The 26,513-nt window shown below is 39.5% G+C and overlaps 1 protein-coding gene and 1 long non-coding RNA gene across 2 annotated transcripts; both read left to right on the forward strand.

Annotated features, from left to right (window-relative positions):
• The first annotated feature begins 10,433 nt into the window (after window positions 1–10,433).
• LOC116181040 lies at window positions 10,434–11,056 on the forward strand. Its single transcript, XM_031501268.1, has 2 exons — window positions 10,434–10,551; window positions 10,712–11,056. Exons 1-2 carry the CDS (start codon window positions 10,499–10,501, stop codon window positions 10,980–10,982), a joined length of 324 nt encoding a protein of 107 aa, XP_031357128.1. The 5' UTR covers window positions 10,434–10,498; the 3' UTR covers window positions 10,983–11,056.
• Window positions 11,057–25,742: 14,686 nt separating this feature from the next.
• Window positions 25,743–26,060, forward strand: LOC116180432. The gene is made up of 3 exons (XR_004147122.1): window positions 25,743–25,790; window positions 25,842–25,891; window positions 25,939–26,060. It is a non-coding gene; the product is annotated as an uncharacterized LOC116180432 (long non-coding RNA).
• The last annotated feature ends 453 nt before the right edge of the window (window positions 26,061–26,513 follow it).

Here is a 26,513-nt window from a genome sequence, read left to right on the forward strand (position 1 = left end):
CCACCAAAAACCCAAGCAACCTCACAAATACGACCTCAGGAACAAAGAAACACCATAAATACAATTAAAAAATACAAAACTCCTTCTTCACAGAAGCACACCACGTTATCACAACCCACTCGTATTCAACCCAAACGCAAAGCCAAAGAAACACTTACACAATAAACTCCATTTAATAAAATTACAGGAATTATTATAATGATTTTTTGTTTTGTTTTCCTCTTTCCTGATAGCGTTGGCTATTGTGCCCATCAATAGGTATGTTGGTAAGTACGAATTACATTATCCCTAGATGTCCAATGTACGTGTGTGATTTTTTTATTTTATTTTTTATTTTTTTTTTTATTTTTTTTTTATTTTTTATTTTTTTTTTTAATGACCCTACATAACTTCACCAGACACAGACACAGACACTAATCGTTACTTGATTTTAATCCGTGCGATTAGTTAACCAGGCTAGACCTGAGTTCTCACAAGAAACAATAATAATAATAATAATTTTTATTTCATTAGGTTTTCCAATAATTTACAAAAAAGATAAGAAAACAAAACATTTGTATTGTACACTTAATGAAATAAGGATTCAAGCTCAGACAACTGACTCAAAGCCAGAATACTGTTCTTCCGCATGAACCTGATTGTAAAATGTTGCAGTAGAGTTGTGATTTTAAAATAGAGAGATTTTCTTATTATTTACCAAGCAAAATAGGGCGTTTACAAAAGTACAGATACTATGTATGTATCACGGAAGCGTTAGAATACTTTTGGGTTTGATATGTTATGTGCTGACTGTCAATTGTTACACATACTAATCGTCGATCAATAGCCGTTCTCTAATTTTTGATTTTAACGTATGACATGACATAGTGAGATCATTGATATGAAAATGATTTACCCATTTCGCAATGTTGTAGGAGAACGATCGTTTGAAAATTGACTTGTAGTGGCGGGGAATTGTGATAAGATCTTTCCTTCGAATATTTATATTATGGATATGGGTTCTAATCTTACTTTCCTGAAGAAAGATCCATACCCCAGACACTCCTAGTGCTACGTTGGATGGTCTCTTTCCAATATTATAGTGGAAGTGCCATGGGAACTATACGTTTTGGGAAGGAATGTAGAACCGGAGGGTATGGAATACTCCCCAGCCTCAAGGTTGTTTTATTGGAAAGGTTGTCTGGTAACTCTAAACCAATAGAATGCTTGCATTTTGAAGGCGGGAAAACGTAATTCAGAATTCACATTTAAAATTGCTCATAGGTTACAATGCTAATAAAAGGGGTAAAAAATTTAGTTTTTGCAGTATATTTTTGGATTTATATGGGTATATGTATATGAGGGTGGATCTTATATTAGAAATCTTGGAAGTTTATGGAAAGCAATCAAAGTATTGCAAAAATGAGTGTGGTGCGTAAGCTGTTTTACATTGCACGAGGACTTGTGAAAATGTAATCAAATTAATTTTAGCGGTGGAAATGGATAAAATTCCGCGTTCTACAAAATAGGAACCACCCCTACGTACCAATACCTAGGCTTTGGGAATTGAAACTCTAAACATTCTTTAGCGGATGACGCCAAATAAAATACTGTTTTATGGAAAATGTATATTTATAGTATGTACAAAATGGCAACCGAGGTACACACGGCGAGCTCTGTCGTTGGGATGAGCCCAGATCTCGGCCCAGATGCAGGTCTTCTGACTGATGGAGTGTGGAACGAGGGCGAGCTGGCAAGGCGACCTGGTTCTGCAGGTGGAGAGCTTTTTGTTTCTTGAAGTGCAGTCGAAGCAGAAATTGTGTTGCACTTTGCAGAGTTCGTGGCTCTGGTTTTAAACGTTTGCGGCCAGGGACGCTACGCTTTCATCGGTTGGCCGTTTTGACCAATGAGGGCGCAGCACATTTTAGTTTGCTGCCGGATGTGCAACATTTTATTACCCATTCTTTAAGAACGGTAGGGTCCTTGAGATACGTAAAAACCGAGATTTTATTAACCAGGATGAGGAATTTTAATGTTACCGCCACTCATCTAAAAAATACTTAAAGGGGCAGTATACCCAAATTTCATGTTTTCGTCTAAAAATAGATTAAAAATATGTAAGAGTAACGGTGAAAACCGCAAGTCGCTCCGCCGTTTCGTTATTAAATGGCAAGGTGTCGAATGTAAAACACGGCCGTTGTGACGTCATCCCGACAAATGGGTCGGTGGCGCGCTATAGCAATATATGGATTCGATGACGTTTGACGTGTTAATTTGAGACTGGTAGTCGGTGATCTGCATTATTTTCAAAAATGCCTAACTTTGTGTTTTCTGCTGCAACAATAATTTGAAAAATGCCAATGTTACATTGCAAATTTTCCCCGAGAAGAGAAGGAGCCGTGTCGAATAACGTCTGAAAAAGCAGAAAAACCGCTGAAACATATAGTATAGTCACGTCGTTTGCAGTGTCCACTTTAAAGATGCTAATTTTTTTTGGAAGATACAAAAGGGAAAGGACCCTGTGCCTCAGCATAAAGTTTTGGGAAGGCTGACAATACTGCAATCCCTTCTTTACATCTCACAGGAAACAAAGGTCCCAATAAAGCTATAAAACGTCAGTCAACTTATCTAAGAAAGTAAGATTGCTTATTGTGCGTAAACGATCAATTTCGTAGTGGAGAAACCAGTTCAACATCAAACATATGCCACAATCAAACAGAAGAACTGAATCAAATGGAATCAATACCGCTTACTGAAAACATAGGTATCCAATCTGAGCTGGGCACAGATATTTATTACAAATATTCAAATTTATATGAGGATATATGTTCGGATGATACTTCAGTAAGGTTTTCTTGTTTTTTTCAAAGGAAAGCGAAATAGAGTATGAAAGAACTGACGCGTTCGGACTGCTTGGATCCGTGCCGCCGCGCCGCACCTACGATGTTGGGATGACGTCACATGTTCTGTCTTTCAAACTTTCATCGTTAATAATTTGAAAACTACTCATCGTAGAAAACTCCGGTTTGAAATTTTGTTCTTAGATTTTCTTCTACAATTTTTTTGATTTTGGGTATACTACCCCTTTCATTATAACATACAAAAGTGCATATAATTGATGAACTAACCTTTCAATCACGGCTATGAAAACCCCCAAAATTCACAAACTAAATGTCTTTATATTGCACCAAACAGGTATCTACAGCTAAAATATGTCCTTATGCACTTCAAAATTCAACAAATTTTGAACAAATAAACTATAACTCAAGAAAAATAAGCACCCGCGCGACTACAAACAACGTTGAACGTCAATGTCAGAATTCTCGATGACGTATAGTATACGTCGTATACATTCCGTCCCTCCCGCTTCCGCCCACATAGTTACATGTCCATGAACTTGGCAGGCCTACTACAGCAGACCATAGTTCTACTTACTCATATCGTTAGTGCTCCGTTAGTGCACGTTAGTGCCGCTGAAGAAATCGTTAGTGCATAAAAGGAAACTTACTATTTTTAAAAACTATTTGTGGGCCTGCTAACTTCATGCCAGCAGACCCATTTGAGAAAATCGATTCAATCTTTGCACTAGTTAAACTAGCAGCGTTAGTGCTCGTTAGGGCCGCCAATATAAACGTTAGTGCTCAAAGTGCAACAGCTCAAAACGTCGTAAAAAGGGGTCTGCTAACTTCATGCAGCTGACCCACATTTGTCAAATTGGCTCAGTCCTAATGCAAATTTGAAGCGGCTCGTTAGTGCTTCACATGCGAACGTTAGTGCTGCAAGGGATCCGCGTCAAAAAGGTACCAAACCACCTCAAAATTAAACTTGACTTATTGGGACCTGCCAACTTCACACCAGTAGACCAACGAGTGAAATCCGTTTGATTTTCTACTTTAATCGACCGGTAAGTATTAGTGCTCGTTAGTGCCGCCAATATAAACGTTAGTGCTCAAAGTGTAACAGCTCAAAACGTTTTAAAAAGGGGTCTGCTAATTTCATGCAGTAGACGCACATTTGTCAAATTGGCCCTGTCCTAATGCGAATTTGAAGCGGCTCGTTTATGCTTCACATTCGAACGTTAGTGCTGCAAGGGATCCGCATCAAAAAGGTACCAAACAACCTCAAAATTAAACGTGGCTTATTGGGACCTGCCAATTTCACGCCGGTAGACCAACAAACGAAATCCGTTTAATTTTCTACTTTAATCGATCTATTAGTATTCGTGATCGTTAGCGTCGCAAAAAAAAAGTTAGTGCTCAAAGCGCAAGAGCTCAAGTGTGAAATTATGGGTTTGCTAAATTCATGCAGCAAGCCCACATTTTATTAAAGTGGTCCTGCCTTAATGCAAATCTGAAGCTCCTCGTTAGTGCTCGTTAAGACTTCACTTGTAAATGTGAGTGCATGGAATGGATCCGTGTCGAAAAACTATCAAAGCATCTCAAAAATTAACTATTACTTATAGGTTCTGCTGACCACACAACAACTAGCAAAATTTGGTTCCAATCCTTAGCATATCATAATTCATTGAATGAAAGAAAATAGCTGAAACGCCAGAAATTGCACCATTTAGTTCCTCTTTTTGTTTTTACACTCCCACTCAGTCGTCAGCTATATCAAGTTTCCTATATAATGTGGTCTTTATTTAAACAAATATTTTATGCCAATTTATATCATATTCGCATGGGGCGAGATTCAGCTCAAGTTAAACGCGCGTGCTGTAAAGAGATAAAGATATTTTTATACCTTACTACCAGTGTAGTATAATGATCTTTGCTACCAGTAGACTAGTACGTACCTACCTACAAAGATTATACATTTGTGATTGTGATTATTTAATTAATATTGTTTTCAATTTTCCATTCGACGGATTTTACTTCATTTATTGACCAATTTCCCTACATTAATGTAAGTAGGTACTTTTAACTTTACCTACTTGTTTGTACCTAATTTGTAATAAGCGCTTAGTAACGTTCTTACTATCCTATTTTTATTACCTAATAGACACCCTCTTACATGGCAACGTGAAGTTGTGATGATATGAATGACTAATACTAATAACTAACAACACTATTATCTATTATATAACTTTTATAATTATAATAATAATGTTTATTTGTGCTCATTGTGCAGCTATGGCTTTACACTAGTCAATAGGTATAGAAAAACGGGCATCTTATGACACATACGCATCAGGGCCGTAGCCAGAGGTATGCCAGGGCAGGCTGAGCCTCCCCTGAAAAATTTTAAGCCTGCCCTAGCCAGATTTCCGAATTTCTTATTGTAATTTACTAGTGTGCTAAAATATATAATTATTACTATTGACGATGTTGCGGTTATCAATTAAACGAACATATCTATGTATAACATGTTTTTTAAAACCCGCAACGCTGCACTGTCTATCGGTATAGAATTACGATATATCAACATCTCAAATGGCCGAGGGCGTCTCGTGAAGTCGGTGGTTTATCACAAATATTTGGTGAAGCTTTGATCTCTTAGCGCATTTTTCAACGAAGGCAAACATATCTCATATTGTAAACATTAGATTCTGCGCAGTCCCAACTTCATTATTTATGACAATATTTCTTCGAATTTGTAACCATAGATGCTTCTAGTATAGAAAAACATATCACATTTAGTAAAAATCGAAAACTAGAAATGTAATTCGCAAAGGGAAACACGTAGTAAAAAATCAAATGTGCGCATGCGCAAACTGCAAAATGACATCTTTTTTACTTACGAAAATCTCTGAAAAATTTTAACCATATACGCTTCTATTACGAGGACGATTGAGAAAATTTAATCTGGTTAAGAATCGGTGATTAAAAACTTTTAAATTTAAAAAATGCGAAGTACTACTTTATTTTGATGTATTTTTCTCGAGCATGTTATTAAATATAAATATAAAAGGTAGAGGATTGCGATTGCTTACCGTGAAAAAACAAGTGTGTAAAAGTAAGTGACATTTGATATCTGCTATCGTCTGTGCTGTTTGATGAGCATTAAATTCGTTCCAGGGTACATTTAATGTAGTAATAGGTCACTCTGAGAAATTCAGGGTTTGATTTTAGATTATTATTCATTATTTAAAAAAAATTCCACGTGTGTTCACAAACCTAGTAAATTTTGAATTTTTTGTTAATTTAGGCCAGCCGAGTGGTTATTTGCAAAATAAAATAAGTGCTTATGAAAATAAAGCCAGTAGTGTTTTTTTGAAAACTAGAAATGCCATTACCTACATTTCAGATTTCAGTCTGGAGGCATATTCTCGATATCATTGGAACAAGTTTGTATACGCTTGTAACGCCATTTTGACGTAATCTTGAACCAGTGGCATAGCAAACACACGTTTATGTATGCTTGCTTCATTTGTCATAGTTCAGGAATAGGCCGCCTGTCCTGAATGTTTGTGAGCCTGTCCTGATTATACAGTCTGGCTACGGCCCTGATACGCATACCTAACATTATGCATAATTTCAGTTTACATCCACAAATTTACCTTTATGTTATCACATCTGTGTTTACCATATTTTCCCGAGAACTACTCTACCTAGCATAGGCCTCTTCGGCGCATTTTGCCTTAGGCCTCCTAAAGCCTAGCGGCGGCGCTGAGTGTAAGGTACTAGCATCAGTATATTAAAAAGAAATCATACCAATGTTTTGAACCGCATATTATAAAATGCAAAATATGAAAATAAAAATTGAAACCAGAGCTAATAAAGGCATCACTAATTTAATCGTTATATAGTTTTTCACAAAGCAAACTCATATTTTCAATCTTGAGCTGTTGCGCTTTGAGCACTAACGCTTTTTTTTTGCGACGCTAACGATCACAAATACTAATAGATCGATTAAAGTAGAAAACCAAACGGATTTCGTTTGTTGGTCTACCGGCGTGAAATTGGCAGGTCCCAATAAGCCACGTTTAATTTTGAGGTGGTTTGGTACCTTTTTGGCGAGGATCTCTTGCGGCACTAACGTTCGAAAGTGAAGCACTAACGAGCCGCTTTAAATTCGCATTAGGACAGGGCCAAATTGACAAATGTGCGTCTGCTGCATGAAATTAGCAGACCCCTTTTTACAACGTTTTGAGCTGTTACACTTTGAGCACTAACGTTTATATTGGCGGCACTAACGAGCACTAATACTTACCGGTCGATTAAAGTAGAAAATCAAACGGATTTCACTCGTTGGTCTACTGGCGTGAAGTTGGCAGATCCCAATAAGTCAAGTTTAATTTTGAGGTGGTTTGGTACCTTTTTGACGCGGATCCCTTGCAGCACTAACGTTCGCATGTGAAGCACTAACGAGCACTAACGAGCCGCTTCAAATTTGCATTAGGACTGAGCCAATTTGACAAATGTGGGTCAGCTGCATGAAGTTAGCAGACCCCTTTTTACGACGTTTTGAGCTGTTGCACTTTGAGCACTAACGTTTATATCGGCGGCCCTAACGAGCACTAACGCTGCTAGTTTAACTAGTGCAAAGATTGAATCGATTTTCTCAAATGGGTCTGCTGGCATGAAGTTAGCAGGCCCACAAATATTTTTTTAAAATAGTAAGTTTCCTTTTCTGCACTAATGATTTCTTCAGCGGCACTAACGTGCACTAACGGAGCACTAACGATATGAGTAAGTAGAACTATGGTCTGCTGTAGTAGGCCTGCCAAGTTCATGGACATCATAGTTACCAGGTAACCTTTGAAATAAAATAACCTTGCCCCAGCCTTGTGCCTAGGAACTACGATAGGAAACGAACATTGAATTTATTTTGGTAGGGAACACCCCCCAGCCAAGCGTCTGGAGGGATTGATATAGGTGTAGGGCGAGGTGTAGGGTAAGAACATCGAATTACTCAATTCTTCATTGGAGGTATTCCCTACCCTCCAGACCCCTCGGTGATACATTATCTTTGAAAACGCTAAGCCCTGAGGTCTCCCGTAATAGTTTTCTACAAAGGACCATCGAATCTTGCTTTCCTGACCAAAATTCCATACCCCCCAGAGACGTTGGATGGTGCCTCTCCAAAGATGAAAGTGCAAGTGCTATGGGAACTATACGTTTTGGGTATGAAGTAGAGCCGGGTGGTGTGGATAGTGTGGAAGCGTCTTAATAGTTATAGGGAAAAAACATTGAATCACTCTCCTTTGCTTCTGGGTGGTATTCCCAACCCCCCAGATCACTGGTGTTGCATTATCTTTGAAAAAGTTCCGCCTTAAGGTCTGTCGTAATAGTTTTCTAAAAAGCACAATCGAATCTGACCTATGTGGCAAAAATTTCATACCCCAGAGACTCCTAGTGTTACGCTGGATTGTCCCTATCCAGAAATTATAGTGCAACTGCTATGGGCACTATACGTTTTGAGAAAGAATGCAGAACCGGGAGGTCTGGGGGTATAGAATACCCCTATGGAAAAATGAGTGATTCAATGTTCTTTTTCCAACACCCGTCAACATTTCCGGATGCTTGACTGGGCGGTATTCCTACCCCCAGATCCCCGTTTCTACATTCTTACCTAAAACGTACCGTGCCCATAGTACTTGCACTATTTATACCACCCAGCAAAAAAAGAGTGACTCAATTTTCTTTTCCCTACACCTTTCAACATCTCCTGACACTTGGCTGGCGGGTATGGCCCACATCTCACTGTTCCCCATTCTTTCCCAGTGTCCATAGCACCAGACCTGCACTATAATTTTTAGAAAGGGACCATCCTCCGTAACACCAGGAGTCTGTAGGGAATGCAATTTTCGTCAGGAAAGCAATGGCAAGGACCTTTCTAGAAAACTATTAAGAGAGTACTTAGGTCTCAACGTTTATGAAGGTAACGTAACACCGGGGGAGGGGGGGGGTCTGGGGGATATGGAATTGCCCCAATAACAAAGGAGTGATTCAACGCTCTTTTCCCTACACCTATAAATCTCCAGATGCTTGGATGGGTGGTAATTGGTATTCTATACCAAAAGGAGAGATTAAGGTCCCCCCAGACCCCCCGGTTCTACATTATTTCCCAACACGTACAGTGCCCATAGCGCCTGCATGCAAGTTCTTTGAAAGGTATGTAAAGGTCTTCAGAACCTTATGGCTTCTTCCAGAGTCCACCTAAAGTACCTTGGGCATTAGCTCCCTAATAATAACATCCCAAATACGCTATGTAGCTCCATGGGTACGTTTATGACGTTTCTAAACGCGAAATCATAGCATTGTGGATGCCTTACAAAGTATTTAACAGAGTTCAAAGCTTTTCGGGAGATTCCTGACTGATTTCCCGTGCACTTCTTCTGAAATGGGCCGATAATGTGATCGAATACTCTGCAGAGATTTGCGAAAGTTTCTAAAAGGCTCCTAAGCTCTTCGGGCTTTCAAGACCCTCATCCAAACTCTTCTTTTCTAAGACTACTCAAGAATATTATAGCTATTTAGGTCAGTGCCATACAATTTTCCCCGTTTACAAACTTTTCTGCGAACCTTTCAGGCCCTACAACTCTGACTAGGTTTGTCCATTTCTGGTATGATCTGCTTAGATGAGAGCACCGGAAACTTCGCTGAGAATACTCTAAAGAGAAATGGAAAACGCCTTGAAACCACTTTTACCGCCGACCTAAAACTTGTGCCAATTCTAGAGTTTTTATGTGCTTGTGGGAGTTTCCCAGGCGCTTTAACTGCTTTTCAGAGTTTTTGCGCTTTCTACTTTTTAGCTAACTCGAGCCCTTTCCTAGAGCATTTTCGCACCCCACTAAAGTATTTAGGACCACTATTCTTGTAGGGTTTACAAGCCTGCAGACTTTCGTTATCTAGAACTGCAGTGATCTCATGGGCTTCTGCTTTAGCACGATCGATCTGACTAAAAAACAACTGCCACCGTTCTGCGTGAATGCCGAGAAATTCAACTGGCGCTTAAAGAGGAGTTGTGTGAATCGCTCGGAAGATTCCTTTGAAGTGACTTATGCCAGGTTAATACTCTTCACTTTCTGGGGCACTGTTTATTTCTGTATTTTTTAAAGTTTCTTGAGACTCAATGTGTATGAATAAACCCCAAAGCCGTTTAGTAATCTCTAAACATGGCTTACAGAGCCTGCCGGTAGTGTTGAAAGACTCTGGATGGTGCTAAATGGGTCTGAAGATTCATACACTACTTTCAATGCCTTCATTGCCTTACAGAGTATTTTAAGCCTTTCCAAAACAATCTAAAGCCTTCCAAAGCTTTGTCCAGAGCTCTACGACTTTCTTCAGAGCGATTATACAAAGACGCGACGCTCTGAAGGGAACTGTTCGAAAGACTTAGGGACATTCAAGTGACAAGCGCTAAATGGTTTTGAAAGCCTTTCCACTAGCTGTGCCGAGTTAGAGGATCCGGAGGGGTCTCGGGACTTTGGAAAACCCTGGGGAGTTGGATGCCCGTAGTCTTCTCTTCTGGGAATTCCAAAGCAGTATAAGCTTTTCGGAACTCTTTTGAATTCTTGAATTTCTAAAAGTTTGTGTTAAGATGTATTTTTTTATTCCAGATATGCCTCGGCGTAATGACAGTATGCGCGTCGTGCGCGAAAGCCTTCTTCTGGAGTTCAGGCGCACCGTACGTATTTCTCCCAAAAAACCAACTCGCTCAACCCAGAAGCCCAAGAACCTTCTTCTTCCACACCTCTCTACACTTCACCCCAATATGCTTCCCGCATTTCTGCATCTACCTCACCGTTGCTCCTTTCTACCCCTAAATTCTCTCATATACATTACAGAACTACCCAGCAGCGCACCGTACAGGCCTACCCGTTACCGGCGTACTACCCCAGATATATGCAGATGTCGCCGCCCGTCGACGATCGACAGCCCGTGCCGCTACCGGCGATACCGATCCAGATGCCGCTGCACGCGTCTCTGTCGCCGACGCCGAACGTCCAAAACGTGCAGCTCGTGCCGTGCATTTGTCCGATCTCGTCGGACGTCGAGTACGACAAGTCGATCGAGAACGCAGCGGCGTACGTCAACCAAAAGAATCAACAAACATGAATGTCCGCGCAATGTAATTTATTGTAATTGTACGTGTTAAAACAGTAAAGTATGCCCCTCGATGAGGTCAGTTACGGACTAGTTTTACTTGCCGAACCTGTCGCAGTCACCTAAAAAGATCTAGACCTAGAAGTGGGTCTGTGGTAAAAGAATTTTGCGGTAGGTATGCAATATTGGACTGAAACACTAATGTAGAAGACATCGTGGCATGTGGGTGAAGCTAAGTTTGTGTTGCGTTCTCTTTTTGCGAATAACTGAAACCGTTCATTCGGCCAGGTTTGTACTTTGAATACGATTCCATCGATGTGCCGATGATTATCGATGATACCTGATGTGGAGAGCATCATTGGCGCGGAGATAATCGCTGCGGTATCGATTAACGGTTATCGGTATATCGATGTTTAATTGATTATTATTATTATTTAATCACATTATATTTCATTATTTAAAAACACTATATTCAACAGTATGATTTTCAAAAATCAATTAATTTGTTTCATCACTTGTGGAAATTGCCATGTAAACAAAATAATGACCAGAAAATTAAGAACTTATGTTCTCCTCAGTTTTAAAAAACCTTTGAATCAAAATCAATCACAATGCCAATTAACTGTCACTAACAATGGTCCATTGAGCCCTAATGACTGACACCAAATTTGGGTCAAATTTGAGATTCCGTTGAGAACATATTTGGTACAAAAGAGAGGCAAAGAAGAAGTCGTCTGCCGAAGAGTGGCAGAAGATCGGGGCAAGTCAAAGCTTAGATAACATTTTTTTTAATATTCGTAATAATTACTTGTAAAATTATCAATTGTTTTTTATAGTATTTTATGTTATTTATGAAACACAATTTTTCAAAAATAATGTAAGATGAAATGCGATACTAAACCGAGACTTTAGGGCGCCGGAAATTTCCGGAGCTAATCAGGGAACCAAGCCTCTACTTTTTTCTGCGAAAAATTAAAACATTCAAATCCAAATTAAAATCTGCTGTCATAAAATGGGTATGAATTGATAGTAAAACTGGGAATAAAAAGTTGCAATTGCAGATTTAAACAAGAAAAGGGAGAATATGTCTACAGAATTCGTGCACGTTTGCATTCACTATTTATTGAGGAGGTTTCTAGGGGTTTACTACTGAGCAAAAACGAGCACACCAGAATTCCAAAATTCCAAACTCCAGTCCATTTCATATTCAGGCATTAATGAAATCATCTGAATCAACACGAGCACATAGCTTCCGCTTCAGTGGTTGCGCCGCCTCACCTCGTTACTTTATAAACAGCTGAAGATTTATGATGCTCTTCACAATGATAAAAAGGCACGAAATTAAGCGTTAAATATGTGTATTGGTCAATTTCCAAAAAACATCTGCGATTTTAATACGATATTTCCGTGTAATACGCTTTGAAAAGATCGCCATTCCGCATAGTGGCCGATGATATAAATACTTGAATCGTCTCGTGGCGGACTATATCAATATAAAGTAAGCTACAACTGGAACTATAGGAAAAAGACTATGAAGAAACTAAAAATTCAATGAATTCCAAAAGAATTCCATGAATTCCATAAGAATTCTGTCAATTTCAAGAGGTATTGATTTACAGAAAAACCGAATTAAAATATGTCTCTATATTAGAGCATATCATGATTACAATTAATGTAGATTTACAGTGCAAATTTTCACATTCTAACATTTATTATGCTACTCACATTGACAACAAGTATCCAGAAAAATGCGAATAGCATAATAAATGATAGAATTCGTTTATTTTTTGGGATTATATTTCACCCTGTCATACGGGCAGTAAGATATTGTCAATTTTTCTGGAAGTACTTAGTGTCAATGCGAATATCATAATAGATGTTAGAATGTGAAACCTTTTTTCTAAGGGTGCCATATGAATTTGTTTATTCTTTGGGGGTATATTTCACCCTGTCATACGAGCAGTAAGTTATTGTAAATTTTTCCGGAGGTACTTATAGTGTCAATGAGAATAGCGTAATAGATGTTAGAATGTGAAACCTTTTTTCTTAGGGTGTCATATGAACTTGTTTATTTTTTGGGGGTAGATTTCACCCTGTCATACGGGCAGTAAGTTATTGTCAATTGTTCTGGAGATACTTAGTGTCAATGCAAATGGCATAATAGATGTTAGAATATGAAACCTTTTTTCTAAGGGTGTGATATATATATTTGTTTAGCTTTTGGGGTAGATTTCACCCTGTCATACGGGCAGTAAGTTATTGTCAATTTTTATGGAGATACTTAGTGTCAATGCAAATGGCATAATAGATGTTAGAATATGAAACCTTTTTTCTAAGGGTGTGATATATATATTTGTTTAGCTTTTGGGGTAGATTTCACCCTGTCATACGGGCAGTAAGTTATTGTCAATTTTTATGGAGATACTTAGTGTCAATGCAAATGGCATAATAGATGTTAGAATATGAAACCTTTTTTCTAAGGGTGTGATATATATATTTGTTTAGCTTTTGGGGTAGATTTCACCCTGTCATACGGGCAGTAAGTTATTGTCAATTTTTATGGAGATACTTAGTGTCAATGCAAATGGCATAATAGATGTTAGAATATGAAACCTTTTTTCTAAGGGTGTCATATATATTTGTTTAGCTTTTGGGGGTAGATTTCACCCTGTCATACGGGCAGTAAGTTATTGTCAATTTTTCTGGAGATACTTAGTGTCAATGCGAATAGTATAATAGATGTCAGAATCTGAAACCTTTTTCTAAGGGTGCCATATAGATTTTTTTACTTTAGGGATACATTTCTCCCTGTCAGATGGGTAGTAAGTGATTGATAATTTTATGTAGATACTTGGTTTATTTTATTTATTTATTGTCCCTCTCTTGTTCTGGACTCTCAACAGGTTTGCGCTTAATTACAGAATGACCCGCATAATGCTTTTTAGAGGTGCCCCTGCAAAAGGTCTTAAGTACTCCTGTATTTGCCTTACGAATTATGAAAACTGCAGGAAAGCCTAATTCGGAGTAGCCGGCCGAATGCTCGAAATGGATCTCAGGCAATTCCCATCTCTTCTACAGATGTAAAATGTTTACCTCAACCCAGGTTCGAACACCCGACCTTCCGTGTATGTATCCCAACACTCTACCACTAAGCATAGTCGGTATAATTTAATAGCATAATAAATGTGAAACCATTTTGCACCAGGGGGGTAAATTTCGCCGTTTTAGGCGGTCAGTAAATGAATGTAAACTCTTTAAATTTAATTGGCTTTGTTAGGATGTGAAATCGTTTTGTGAAAGGTGCCAGCAATTTTTTATTGTTTTATGTTTTTTTTAACAACTTTGTATTGGTCCTAAGGAAGAGGGAGTAGGTATCTCGCTACCTGGTGGTGATCTAGGAAAGTAGGTCAAGGTGACGTGGCGGTGACCTTGGAAATTATGTCAAAGTGAAAGGTGAGTGACACATAGTTGGTTACCTTGAAAATTAGGTGTAAGTGAAAGTCCCGTGCCACGTGAGCGGTGACATCATTTTCAGTGTCATTCAAGGTCATTGGCAGCGTCAATTTTCAAACGTCGTCCGAGGCCATTGACCCCGTACATTTTCAAGATCATCCGATGCCATTGGCTCCATTTTTTGGGCATCAAATTGCATTTTCAATGTCATTAGAAGTCATTGACCCCATAAATTTTCAAAGTCATCCGAGGACATTGAGCCCACTTTTTTATCAAATTATGCGAGGTCGTTGGTCCCGGTTTGTTGTGGTGTCAAATTACATTTTCAAGGTCACCCGAGGCCCCAATGTTAAAATACATTTTTAAGGGCAAACGTGGTTATTGACCTTATGGTGTTAAATTACATGTTAGAGGTCTTCTCAGGTCAATGACCCCAATTGTGGTCTCAGAATCAATTTTCAATGGCATACAAGGTCAATGGCTGACATTTTTATGTGTCCGCATTACAATTTCGAAGTCATCCAAGGACAATGAACCCATTTGTTGTGGTGTTATATTTTAAGGTCATAGGTCAATACCCTCTTAAAATATAACACCACAACAAATGGGTTCATTGTCCTTGGATGACTTCGAAATTGTAATGCGGACACATAAAAATGTCAGCCATTGACCTTGTATGCCATTGAAAATTGATTCTGAGACCACAAAAAGGTCATAGGTCAATACCCTCTTTTTGTGTTGTCCAATTACATTCTCCGGGTAATCCAAAGTCAATGAACCCATTTTTGTGTATCAAATAGCATTTTCAACAGTATACAATGTCAAAGTCATTGTTTTTCGGTGTCAAATTACATATTAAAGGTAATCAAAAGTCAAAGAATTCTTTATGTGGTGCCTAATTATATTCTCAAGGTCATCCAAGATCAATGAACCATTTTTTCCGTGTCAAATTATATTTTAAAAGGCATCTGAGGTCAATGACCTCTTTTTTTGCAGTCTCTGATTACTTTCTCGAAGTCAGCCAAAGTCAATGGCCTCAATTCTATGTGGCGTATAATTTAATTCTCAAGGTCACCGAGGACAATGAATCCATCTTTGCAGTGTCAAATTACGTTTTAAAGGTCATAGACCTCATCTTTTGTGATGGTCAATTACATTCTTGAGGTCATCCAAGGTCAATGTCCCCATTTTTTGTGTCAAATTGCGTGTTCAAGGTCATCTAAGATCAATGACGTTACCTTGATCTCCTTTCCAAGATCGGGGATGGGCCCGGTATATCTACTGAAGGGATTTACAATTAATTTTAGTTTGACTGCTGGAAAATGGCTGCTATGCAACAGCGCATGCGCAATTTTGTTTTTACAGTAAACGACGCCATTGGCACCTACTTCATTTGTTTTCAGCATTTTGGCTACTATATTCTGACTGCTAACATCACACGAGTTATGTTAGCTGAGTAAGAGAGTGGGGTGAATATAGAGGATTTGGGGTTAATGATGAGCATTGGAATCACAGCTGACATTTGATAGGGCTCAGATTGTGGATTGTATTATACAGTGGACATAAGGATTTCATATGTCTATTTTCAAATAACAATAATCCTTCTGAAAGACACCTACTTTTATGCAACCGAAATAACATGCGCACGCACTTTGCATTCAATTTCATATCTTCCCTACAAATTTAGGGTTGTTTACGGTGTCTTATTTTTTATCTAATTAATTAATGTAACAGCAAGCTTCATTTGTTGTAAGAAGTTATTTTGGTTGCATAAGATTAGGCGTCCTTCAGTCATTTAAAACTAGACATACAAATTGCATATGTAGAGAAGTGATGGGTCAAGTGTAGAGCATGTTCTGAGAATATTGAGAAGAGGCACTCTGTATAAGATGATTGACGTAGGTTGGTGATGTTTTCTTCTTCTAGGGATTCCATAAACGGTGGCAGTTTAAATACTGTGCTGGGTGTCTGCAGTCGTGGGAGGACGCACCCTTTTGTGTAGGAGGTCCGTGTTAATGTTCAGCTGTAGTCTGGTGGCCAATTGGGTTTTTTTTTCTCAGAACAGCAGACCCGATCCTTCCTTTTGGCACCTGTTGCAGTATTATCAAATTTATGTTTTTGGTTTTAATAGTTACCATTAAGTGACCATATCTATGACTATATCCCTTTCCATACTGTATACGAGGGAAGGATACAAGAATTAAGCGTTCCCAAAAAGTCAGAAATAGGAAAATGCGAAAAATGAAAGGAATAAAAAATCAAGATAATAAAAAAATTAAGAAGTAGAAACAAGTAATATATAAAGCATTTAGTCCTCTCGTGTTTTCCAGAGATGGAGTGGATCACAGGAAACCATCACGACGAATCTATTTTTACCACCCGGAATTTATACCACAAGCGGCAGCTGCCCTGAACATGATAATACCGCATCTCCTCTATAAACCTTACAACGACTATGCAGATCCAGAAACATACTATGAGCAACAACACGAGCAGGGCTACGAGGAAATGGACGAGCACCAGCAGCATAGCGTTCCAACTCCAATCCAATTACTGACGTACATCAAGCAGGCGAAGCAAAAGAAGAAAGTGAGGAAGAAGAAGCCTAACGGCTCTAAAATTAAGCGAATCAAGAAGGGTTTCAAGAGATGCATGCCGTTTCGTATTCGGATAAAGAAATCGGGCCACCGTCGCAATTCGGTCGCTTCATGGCCGCAGGTCAGTCCTTGGCGTCTGGCCCAACCTGGAAAGCAACCAGTGGCGTACCCGCTACAAGAACCACTACCAGCCGTCACGGGCGGAAGCCCACCTCCCAGCCCGATCTACAACGTTCACCAAGACAATCGCATACCGATCGAGCCGAAATTTGTCCACCTAACCGAACCGAAACCGACCAAACCGCCGCAAGCTGGTAACTACAGTGAGCACGACTACTACCGGCACGGGGTCTACCATTACAAAACGCTCAATGACACCATCACTTCCACCACCGAAAGGGTGGTGACAGTTACGCCAACAACCTCCTGGGTACCGTTGCCGCAGTACTACTGGTTGACTCAATCTGCTACGAGCTCCACCGGTTTGGAACACGAGACGAAGGGGAATCGGAAGATGTTGTTTAAAATAAAACAATGATACTGTAATTTTGTCCTATGCACTTCTTAAATATAAAATTCTCTTTACACCCAAACCCAATGAGATTCTTAATTTCTCCTAACTGATCTTTGATCTAATTCTGATACCTTTCCAGGATCAGGAATAGAAATTCGAGAAAAAGAATCAGGGAGCATAAACCAAATATTAAAATTAGCAAAATCGCTAATGAGCTAACTATTAACCCTGATCCCTATTTTTGTATGCCTAGAAGTTTATTTCTCACCGATTCCTGGTTTCCTAATTCTGATCCTGTGCCATGATGTCGCCTACCTGGATCCTCCCTGTCGACTCTTGTTTCCTAGCATGCACCCTTAATTATTAATTCCTGATACTTGGCGCTTGATTTCTGAGGAATCACCCTGAAGTCCTAAAGATTTATGACACCTGGTACTTTTTTCTGTTCTCTAGTTTTTCACTCTCCCTTACTATATAGCGCCGGTTTTGATTCCAAGGAACGATTTCCTAGTCCCTGATTCTCGATTCTTAGGTCACACGTGATCGCTGTAATATGATTCCTGATTTGACACACTAGTTCCTTTTCAGGATCGTTGATTACTAATTTTTGAGCCTTACTCTGGATTTGTCATTCCGTTTATTCCTAGTTTTAATTCCTTTCCAGTACTCTTGATTTTCTAATGTATGATTCCCAATTTCTAACTTTTGATCATTAGTTTTTGTTCCTGCTTTTTGATTCCTGATTTTAATTACTTGATCATTTGATTAAGTACTGAATTTTAGTTCAGGTCTCGCTTAATTGCAACCTGCTCGTTCATTCCTGATGCTGTTCCTATTACCTGGTTATTGATCCGTCATTTCGAAACCTTGTCACACACTCCCGAGTTCGTTATACCAATTATATTTGATTCTTTATTTTCATTCCAGGATTGCTGATTTTTGATGGTCACTCTTTTCTAGTTCACGATTCTTTACTTCTGTTTCCTCTAAATTGGAAAAGTAAACGTCCTTCAGCCTTTTGAAGTTTCAGATTTATTTCATTCAATCTCCTTTCTATCATCCTCTTTCCTCTGGCTCACTACCGCTTTCTTGACACCTCCTGCACTCCTTGCTCATCTTTTTTTAGGTCTTTTCTGATTCCCCTTCACTTCTCATTTTGTCATTCGAGAGGGTCCTTTAAAACATTTCGCGCCTCCTTTACGTGGCTCTTCCTTTCCCTCGCACTTCTTTCTCCTTCAGGGATTCTCTACTCTGCCTGCAAACGTGAGTAGAACCGAAATTTTTACCAAAAAAAAGACCAACACAAACAAGGCTGCTAATTAATTACGTCACCAGGCCCGGTATCCATCTTGTATAATGAGGATGGCTAGTATAAATTGTGCACAACTGTTGTGCAGATAAAGCGCATTTTTTTAAATCGAAATGCCCGATCACGACAAGAGGACGGTGAGGAGGAGGGCTATGGTTGGTAGAAATTAATTCCTTTCGTTGAGACCTTTCATTAGAGTACATGAAAGATTGAAGAAAAAGCTAGTTGCTACTCTCCCCCCCCCACCCTTTGCCTTCACTACCGAAACCTCCGTCTTGATAAGACAGAAAGAGAATCAAGTAGAATGGAAGAAAACGGATTCACTTATCTGTTGAGACCCGATTTTCATAATAAGAAAGAGAAAGAAAATTAATTTTTAACCCCCCTCCCCCAGCGCGCTCACTGATCTCGGAAAAAGCACTCCGCAACGGGATAAAGTTTATACTTTGTACAAACCAATTGTTATTTCGCATGAGCACCTTTCATTCAGAATACCTATGAAGGATAGAACAAACAAGTGTTTACCCCCCCCCAATTTTCTAAACTCTAGGACTCTAGGACGATTCCCCTTAGAAGTAGTTCCAAACGACAGAAGTGGGTCCGGACGGACGGACCGACGGACGGACGGACGGACAAAACGCAAACAATAGCACATTTTTTTAATTCTGAAAAAATGAGCTAAAAATTTAAAAAAATTCCCTAATTCAATAATGATCATCTCATAAATTCCCAATGGGTAAAATGCTTTTGAACAAAACTCGCATCGGTAATAGAGGCACAAGGAACAAATAAAACAAAAAAATTACCTTTAATGCAGTGATTGCCGACGTAGGAAGGGACCTCTGTTCCGGTGTTTGAACAATTCAATCTGAAACACAAAAAAAAGAAAAGGCACAGCCAAACTACTTCATTATGCAATTTACAGTTCAACTTATGTACTTGCTTAGAAGTGGACCTTACATGTTTCCTCGCTTCGTACCGCTAAATAAATAAATAAAATAAATAAAATAAATAAAATAAATAAAATAAATAAAATAAATAAAATAAATAAAATAAATAAAATAAATAAAATAAATAAAATAAATAAAATAAGTAAATAAAAAATAAATAAATAAATAAATAAATAAATAAATAAATACATAAAGACGATATCCTGCTTCTAGTCTACTTCAGATCAGTCATAATGTCGACTGTGGTCATGTCTTATAGACCTGAAGATGTGGGCGGTTTTGGGTTAAATGCAAGAACCAACAGGAGTCCACCTCATTTAAAAAATCTAAGTTGAAGGTAGAACAGCTTACGCCGATGGGCTGGATGGACGATAGGTGAACCGGTAACCTTGAAAGCGAACTCTGAACTCCAAAGGAGACACCCTTCCCGCCGTATGGAGCTAGGCGGTAGGCCTGGCAGTAGGTGAACGACTTTCCTACAACCCTCGTGAGACTCGCATGGAAGAACTCGATAAAACAGAGAGAGGCGCCAGGTTCGATGGTAAAGGCCACGCCCAGGCATTCGTGGACAACCTCACCACTTACAAAAGTTGTACGGTAATCTCCAGGGAGAACCCACCGACCGGTACTAGGGGTCGAGGAGTGAAGCGGATAGTCGACATGTGGGATGATGTTACCACCCTCCAACTCAAGACGTTTGGACCGAACTAGTCACAATACCAGCTTGTCGGGGAACTCTTCGACAGCGAGCAAGGACCAAATGATCCCACCGGACTCTTCGTATCGAAGGACCGTAGGATTCGGAAGATTCTAAGATCCACATTTACCCCATTCGGGGAGCTCCAGCGCTAAGTGGAACCACCACCAACATTGACACGGGTGGGCAACAGTGTATTACAGGACACACGTTATACAATACCCTTCGAACCACGAACTGTAAATTCGTGCCGCGAGACGTAAATTTAGTGTTGGCTCATGGAATATCGAGATCCACCGCCCTCCTAACCGCCACGGTACCAACCACTCTAATAGACCGAGCGATCCCACCTCTCGGGAGCCCGAAACCGCGTCCTCGTAAGTGTCGACTTCATAAAAGATGCGAGAATCCTGTTAAACCTGCCGAAAGGGCAATGGTTATTCATCGGGGTACGCGCCGCCACCCGTTCTATCCGGACGACTAAAGACGACAGGCGTACAGAAACCTCCACCTGTTCGGGAAAGGTTCAAGTCGATTTAGTCGCCCACCAAGACTGGGAAGATACCATACACGCTAATTTGTACAGTATATTCGCCGACACCCGCCCAGTGGAGCCTGCCGCCCCACTGAGACCTCCTCCGTCACCGGCAATCCTTCCCCACTGGCCAAGGAAGAGAACCAGACACACCGACTCCCTCTTTATGGTGGAGATAGGAGATAACAGTCTGCGCCCCGAAGAGGCTACCCATTTCTCAAAGGATGAAAAAAACGATGTTCACGCCCTGCTCCAGAGAAAGAGGGACACCTTCCTTGCAGTGTGAACGCCAACATCACTGGAAGTACATACCATTTCGAGGTCCTGTCAACCGATCGCATTACTATACCGTGTGAACACCGCCAAACGACAGATCCTCCAGGTCCGAGGTGTCGCAAATCATCATAGAAGGGTGCTAATCCCCATGGGCTTCACCTGTGGTCGGACGGATCCACCCTCCTCTGTGTCGATTACCGGAAGTTAAATCCCTCTGCCACGCATCGACGACCTCCTCCACGACGCCCACGCTCTAGTAATGTCAACTATCGGCCTGTAGACCGGCTATTGGCAAGTCGCCGCCTACCCTGCCAACAGGGATAAAACTGCCTTTATATCCCCTCTGGGACTACACCATTATAAAAGAATGTCATATGGGCTACGGAACGCCCCATTTGCCATCCCGCGTCCCATGGATCACGTAAAGATACTCTAATAATCGTCCTACCAAAGGTGATTTTCCGACCCATCTACCGAACCTCATTGCCGTCCACACTTGCCTGCGCCTTTGTAACCGGAGGGCACGGGGTAAGATGTGTCATTGCGCAAAGGAGCAGATCCGATACCTGGGACCCATAATCACTCCCGAGGCATCAGCACAGACCCAACATAAAACCGGGGCCATCGCTGAACTCACGGAACCCAGGAACATAAGGGACCTCTTCGTACGGACATTCTCTTGGTATGGACCATTTGTACCAGCCTTCGCAAAATCACTCACGGCATTGTTAAAGAAAGATGAAACATGGACATGGGGCCCGGAACATAAAAACTCTTTTCTCACGCTTCTAACTGGCTAGTCCATATTACGACAAAGCCAAAAGGAAGAAGAGCGACCAGTGAGTATGCGAACCGCCTATTCACACCTGCCGAGTGCAATTACTCCACCGCCGAAAAAGATGCCCTGGTTGTGGTATGGGAACTTGCCTTTTTTTTGCATGGCCACCTCACTATTATGTAAATTACATATAACTTATTTTTAAGATTAGAATATAAAACCCAGGAAAACCAAGATATTTCGAAAACTATTAGCGATAGGTATAGGACATTATTATCAAAAGTTGAAGGTTTTTGGAGGAGCTAAATGATGACAGAAAAATATACAGGGTGTTCCTTTAAAAAAAGTGAGATTTTTAATATGAAGTTCTGCAACCTTGGACCTATCAAAAAACACCCTGTAAGCTATATTTTGAATGTTTCATAGTAGATCCATTTATTTGACTTTTACTTAACCCAGGATAAAAGATATAAAACCTGGAATCTAAATTTAAGTAATAATTTTGACAATATATACTGAATTACTCACGCTTGCAAATGCTCAATTTTTCTTAAAAATCAAATCATCTTTTACACTACTTGCTTTTCGGATATTAACCAAATAATAAAAAAGACAATTACACGTAGAATTCAAAAATGCATTCAAATACAGGGGGGTTCTATTTTTTAAAAAATGTACCATTTGGGCGCCCGACTTTGTGGGCGCACACTGTATAATTTCAAATATTTTTAAAATGTTGAGAATATTCAACCATATCATAATACAAAAGCACTCTATCGAAAAATCTTATCTTCAAGGCATTAATTAAGTTACTCCGCGCAATCGTTGACTCACCCTGTACAAGTGTACATGTACCTACCAGGGCCATGTAATGAACAACGTAGGGGCGGGGCTACAAGGTCTGGTCGCCATCTCCCAGTCTCCGATTTTTCAGTGTTTTTCTATCGTCTTCTTTGTATGAGTCCGATTGTTTTCAAATTGGTGTCGTCGGAAAGACCTTTTTTTCGAAGAGGCGAAATAAACCACCTTTTGCAAGGCGCGCGTCTTGGAGGGCTAATCGGCTTCAGCCGCCCAAAAGTTTGCTTTCGGATAAAAAATTGTACTTGCAAAATTTTTCTAAAAAAACTAAAAAAAACTGTATAGTATCACTGTGTAGTATAGTATAGTATATTTTATAGTATGTTTTTTTGTCCTTTTTTATGCTCTTTCCATTGATGCATAGTAAAGATATGGTTTCCATTTGAAAATTTCAAGTTTTTGACCAAAAACCGATTGTCAACTTTGAATGATTATTCGTGTTATTTTCGAATTACATTTGAAAATCAGACCAATAACATTTAATAGCGTGGATTTTTACCTGTCCATTCGTAAAAAAACATTTTGCTAAGTTGTCAGATAACCGCGATATGGCTAATTTACTGAACCTCTGAAACTGCAAAAAAATAAAAAATGTCAAAAATGTCAAACTTTGAAACTTCGAAACCATTCAGTCAGACATAGCATCATCATATTTCCAAAATAATACTGATTTTTTATGAGGAATTCAAAAATATCATCAGAAAAGATAGTGTCATTTACAATAAGAATGTTCCGGTATTGTTCTGATGCATCCGGAAAAGTTTAAATGATTCCTTTTGATCGATTATTCAAAAAAGGTAATGGGACCGAATTAAAATTCCAAACCGTTCCTGAGATACTTCTAATGGTCCACTTAAAAACACCACCCTGTAATAACATGATAGAAAAAAGTAACTTTTAAAAACGTTAAGTTGCCTCCCCCCTTTTTCTGAAAATTTTGTCATGGCTTAACCGTGATGGCGCCATATTAATTCAAGTGGCGCAGTTGAGCGCATAGCCAGATGTATCAGATGGCATAGATACCAGCGACAAAATACATAGTAGGGGGGGGGGGAGTGCTACATATACTCCCCCTCTCAAATGTGTTTTCAGATTTCTAAAAAACGATAATGGCGCAAGAGTTATTATCGGTGGCGCATGTGAGTGCATTACCTTATAATAATACGACATCAAATTTGAAAGGGGGGTGGGGGATGGGGCAGGTTAACGCTCCTGACTGCAAGTAGGTACGAACTAAACGGACTACGGAGAATGAGGTGCCGGACAAGCCGATACACCCACGATTGGAGTGATGGAGGCTGTTTAGAGTTGGGGGGGGGGGGTCACTTCGAAGACCTCCTTACAGGACCCAGTATTCAATTCATCATGCTTTAGGCAACCTTTGTGAATAGTTTCCGGCGTTTAATAGTAGGTAATATTAAAAAATAATATACCATGTAGTATTTGGATTAAGCAGTTGAATGAGTTGCTGAAATTTGCAACACAAAATCTAAAAAATTTGATGTATACGTATGTGGTAGCTAATTTTCTTCTCTATAATTGTTCTCCTTTGACATTTTTCTTAAAATGCTTAGTTTAGTTAAAAAAAATTAAAAAAATTCGTTAAGCCGCTTGTGAGCAAGACGCGAAAAGTGCACTTTCAAATTTGTTTTTTCGATTTTAATAGCCCTTATTATTTTCATGCCTTAAGAAGAATACAAACATGAAATAATTCTTTATTTCGATCGAATGACACCAATACCAAGTATGTAAGTGCTGTAGCTCCGGAGCTTTTGTGACTCAGACAGACAGAGACATCAAGATCGAAAAAGTGCACTTTTTATTTTTTAAAAGTAAAAGATCACTAAAAAGGTGGATTTTACGCCATTTAGGGGGTGGTTTTGGAATGACGGGCTCAAAGCATCGGCGATGGGGTTTCAGACGGTAGTTAATACCTTAAAACAAAGTATTTTGCCAAATTTCAGCTTGTCTCTAATTTTGAACGTCAACCTGTATGGTCCCTGTGCTACTCAAGTTAACTTTTTTCCAGAAATTCCAGTATAGAGAACCACATTTTTACTGATCATTCACTCGCAGAAAGTGGCACAAACTGCCCATTCAGTGACGAATCCATACAGGATTCCACAATTCCAAATGGACAATGAGACTTCCTTGTCTAGCTTTAATGAACTTGGTGGTACCTAATACCCTTATTGTTAAATTACCACAAAATTCCCCACCCCATGTCTGTGTTCCGCATGGATCTGTACATGGACCACTACCTTGTCTCATCGCCAATTTGAAGTGAAGTGGACTAGAATTAGTCAAGTGTTAAGTGATCTTCTTACACTAAGAAAGAGAAAAGCGTCTGCCGATTTGATACACTCACTTTTCCCGACAACTGCATATCCGGTTGCATCACGTGCGTGCGATGATCAACGAAACCGGTACTTAATTCGCCTAGAAAACCGGAAGCGCCGCACTCTTTTTTTTCGAGCGACACGCACATTAGCAGAAACCCAAATAACTCGAGCTCGCTCGAGAAGAAAGGGATGCACATGAGCTGCTAATATCGATTTGCAAACCTATAATTTTCCTCTATGAAAGTTTTTTTTTCTCACTCGCTAATTCCCGTTTCGTATGATTCTGCCGCGACCGGAGAGAGTGAAATTTCACTCGTTCCGCTCGAGTTGCCCAACATTTTCTCAATATAAATAATACACATTGTAAGAGTAATAGAAGAAAAACAAAAATTTCCCACTCCACTATTTGTTTTCAACGAGGCCAATAAATAAAACACGTACAAATCGTCGACACTAATACAGTGAAGAAGCCGTTTTGGTATCAATCGCCGATATGAAACTGGATTTGTTGGTAAATTGTGTTTGTTTGTGCCCTGATCTGCCTCTAATTGCTACTTTCTAGTTCGTTATCTGCTTGCTGGGCGCTTTGTCAGTGGGATACGCCGGTGAAGAGTAAGTAGATTAGTACCCAAAGTTGAAAAAAAAACGCATTCTTTCAGTAAATACGTCAAGATTTATGTACCGTATAAAGTGAAGACCATAAAGCATACCCATACCGTGTACAAGACGATACATCACAAGGGACATGATTCCGGTGGGCATGGTGGCGTATCCGACTGGGATTAATTAAAATTTATAGTCGAATTTCTTCGTTCTCAGGTCTAATTTAACGTACTGATCTCCTCCTATTAATCTTCTGAATGCTGTTCAGTCTGTTATTTGTTAAGTCTAAGTAAGCGTAATAAATTAAAATTTTAATTGTGTGTTTGTTTCCTCAAAGACGCTCGTTGGGGAGGCGGAACTTGGTAATTTTGTTCTCGGCCATTTAAAACAGAGATTGAAGATCATTAAACTATCCGTCGTTTCAAATCACAATAGATAAAATTCCAAATTGTAAAAGGTGTACACATTTCCCGTTATACAATGATTAAAATACCATCATTTAGTGTTTATGGTTCAACTCACATTTCTATGGAATGCCGTTTTACTTTTAAGTGTCCCGCAATGTGAAGATTTGGAGGGCTAATTTACCATGCAATAAATATAACTCATACTTTAAAGTGATTTGTAAGCA

The sequence above is a fragment of the Photinus pyralis genome, unplaced genomic scaffold, assembly GCF_008802855.1.
Source record: "Photinus pyralis isolate 1611_PpyrPB1 unplaced genomic scaffold, Ppyr1.3 Ppyr1.4_LG9, whole genome shotgun sequence".
NCBI lineage: Eukaryota > Metazoa > Arthropoda > Insecta > Coleoptera > Lampyridae > Photinus > Photinus pyralis.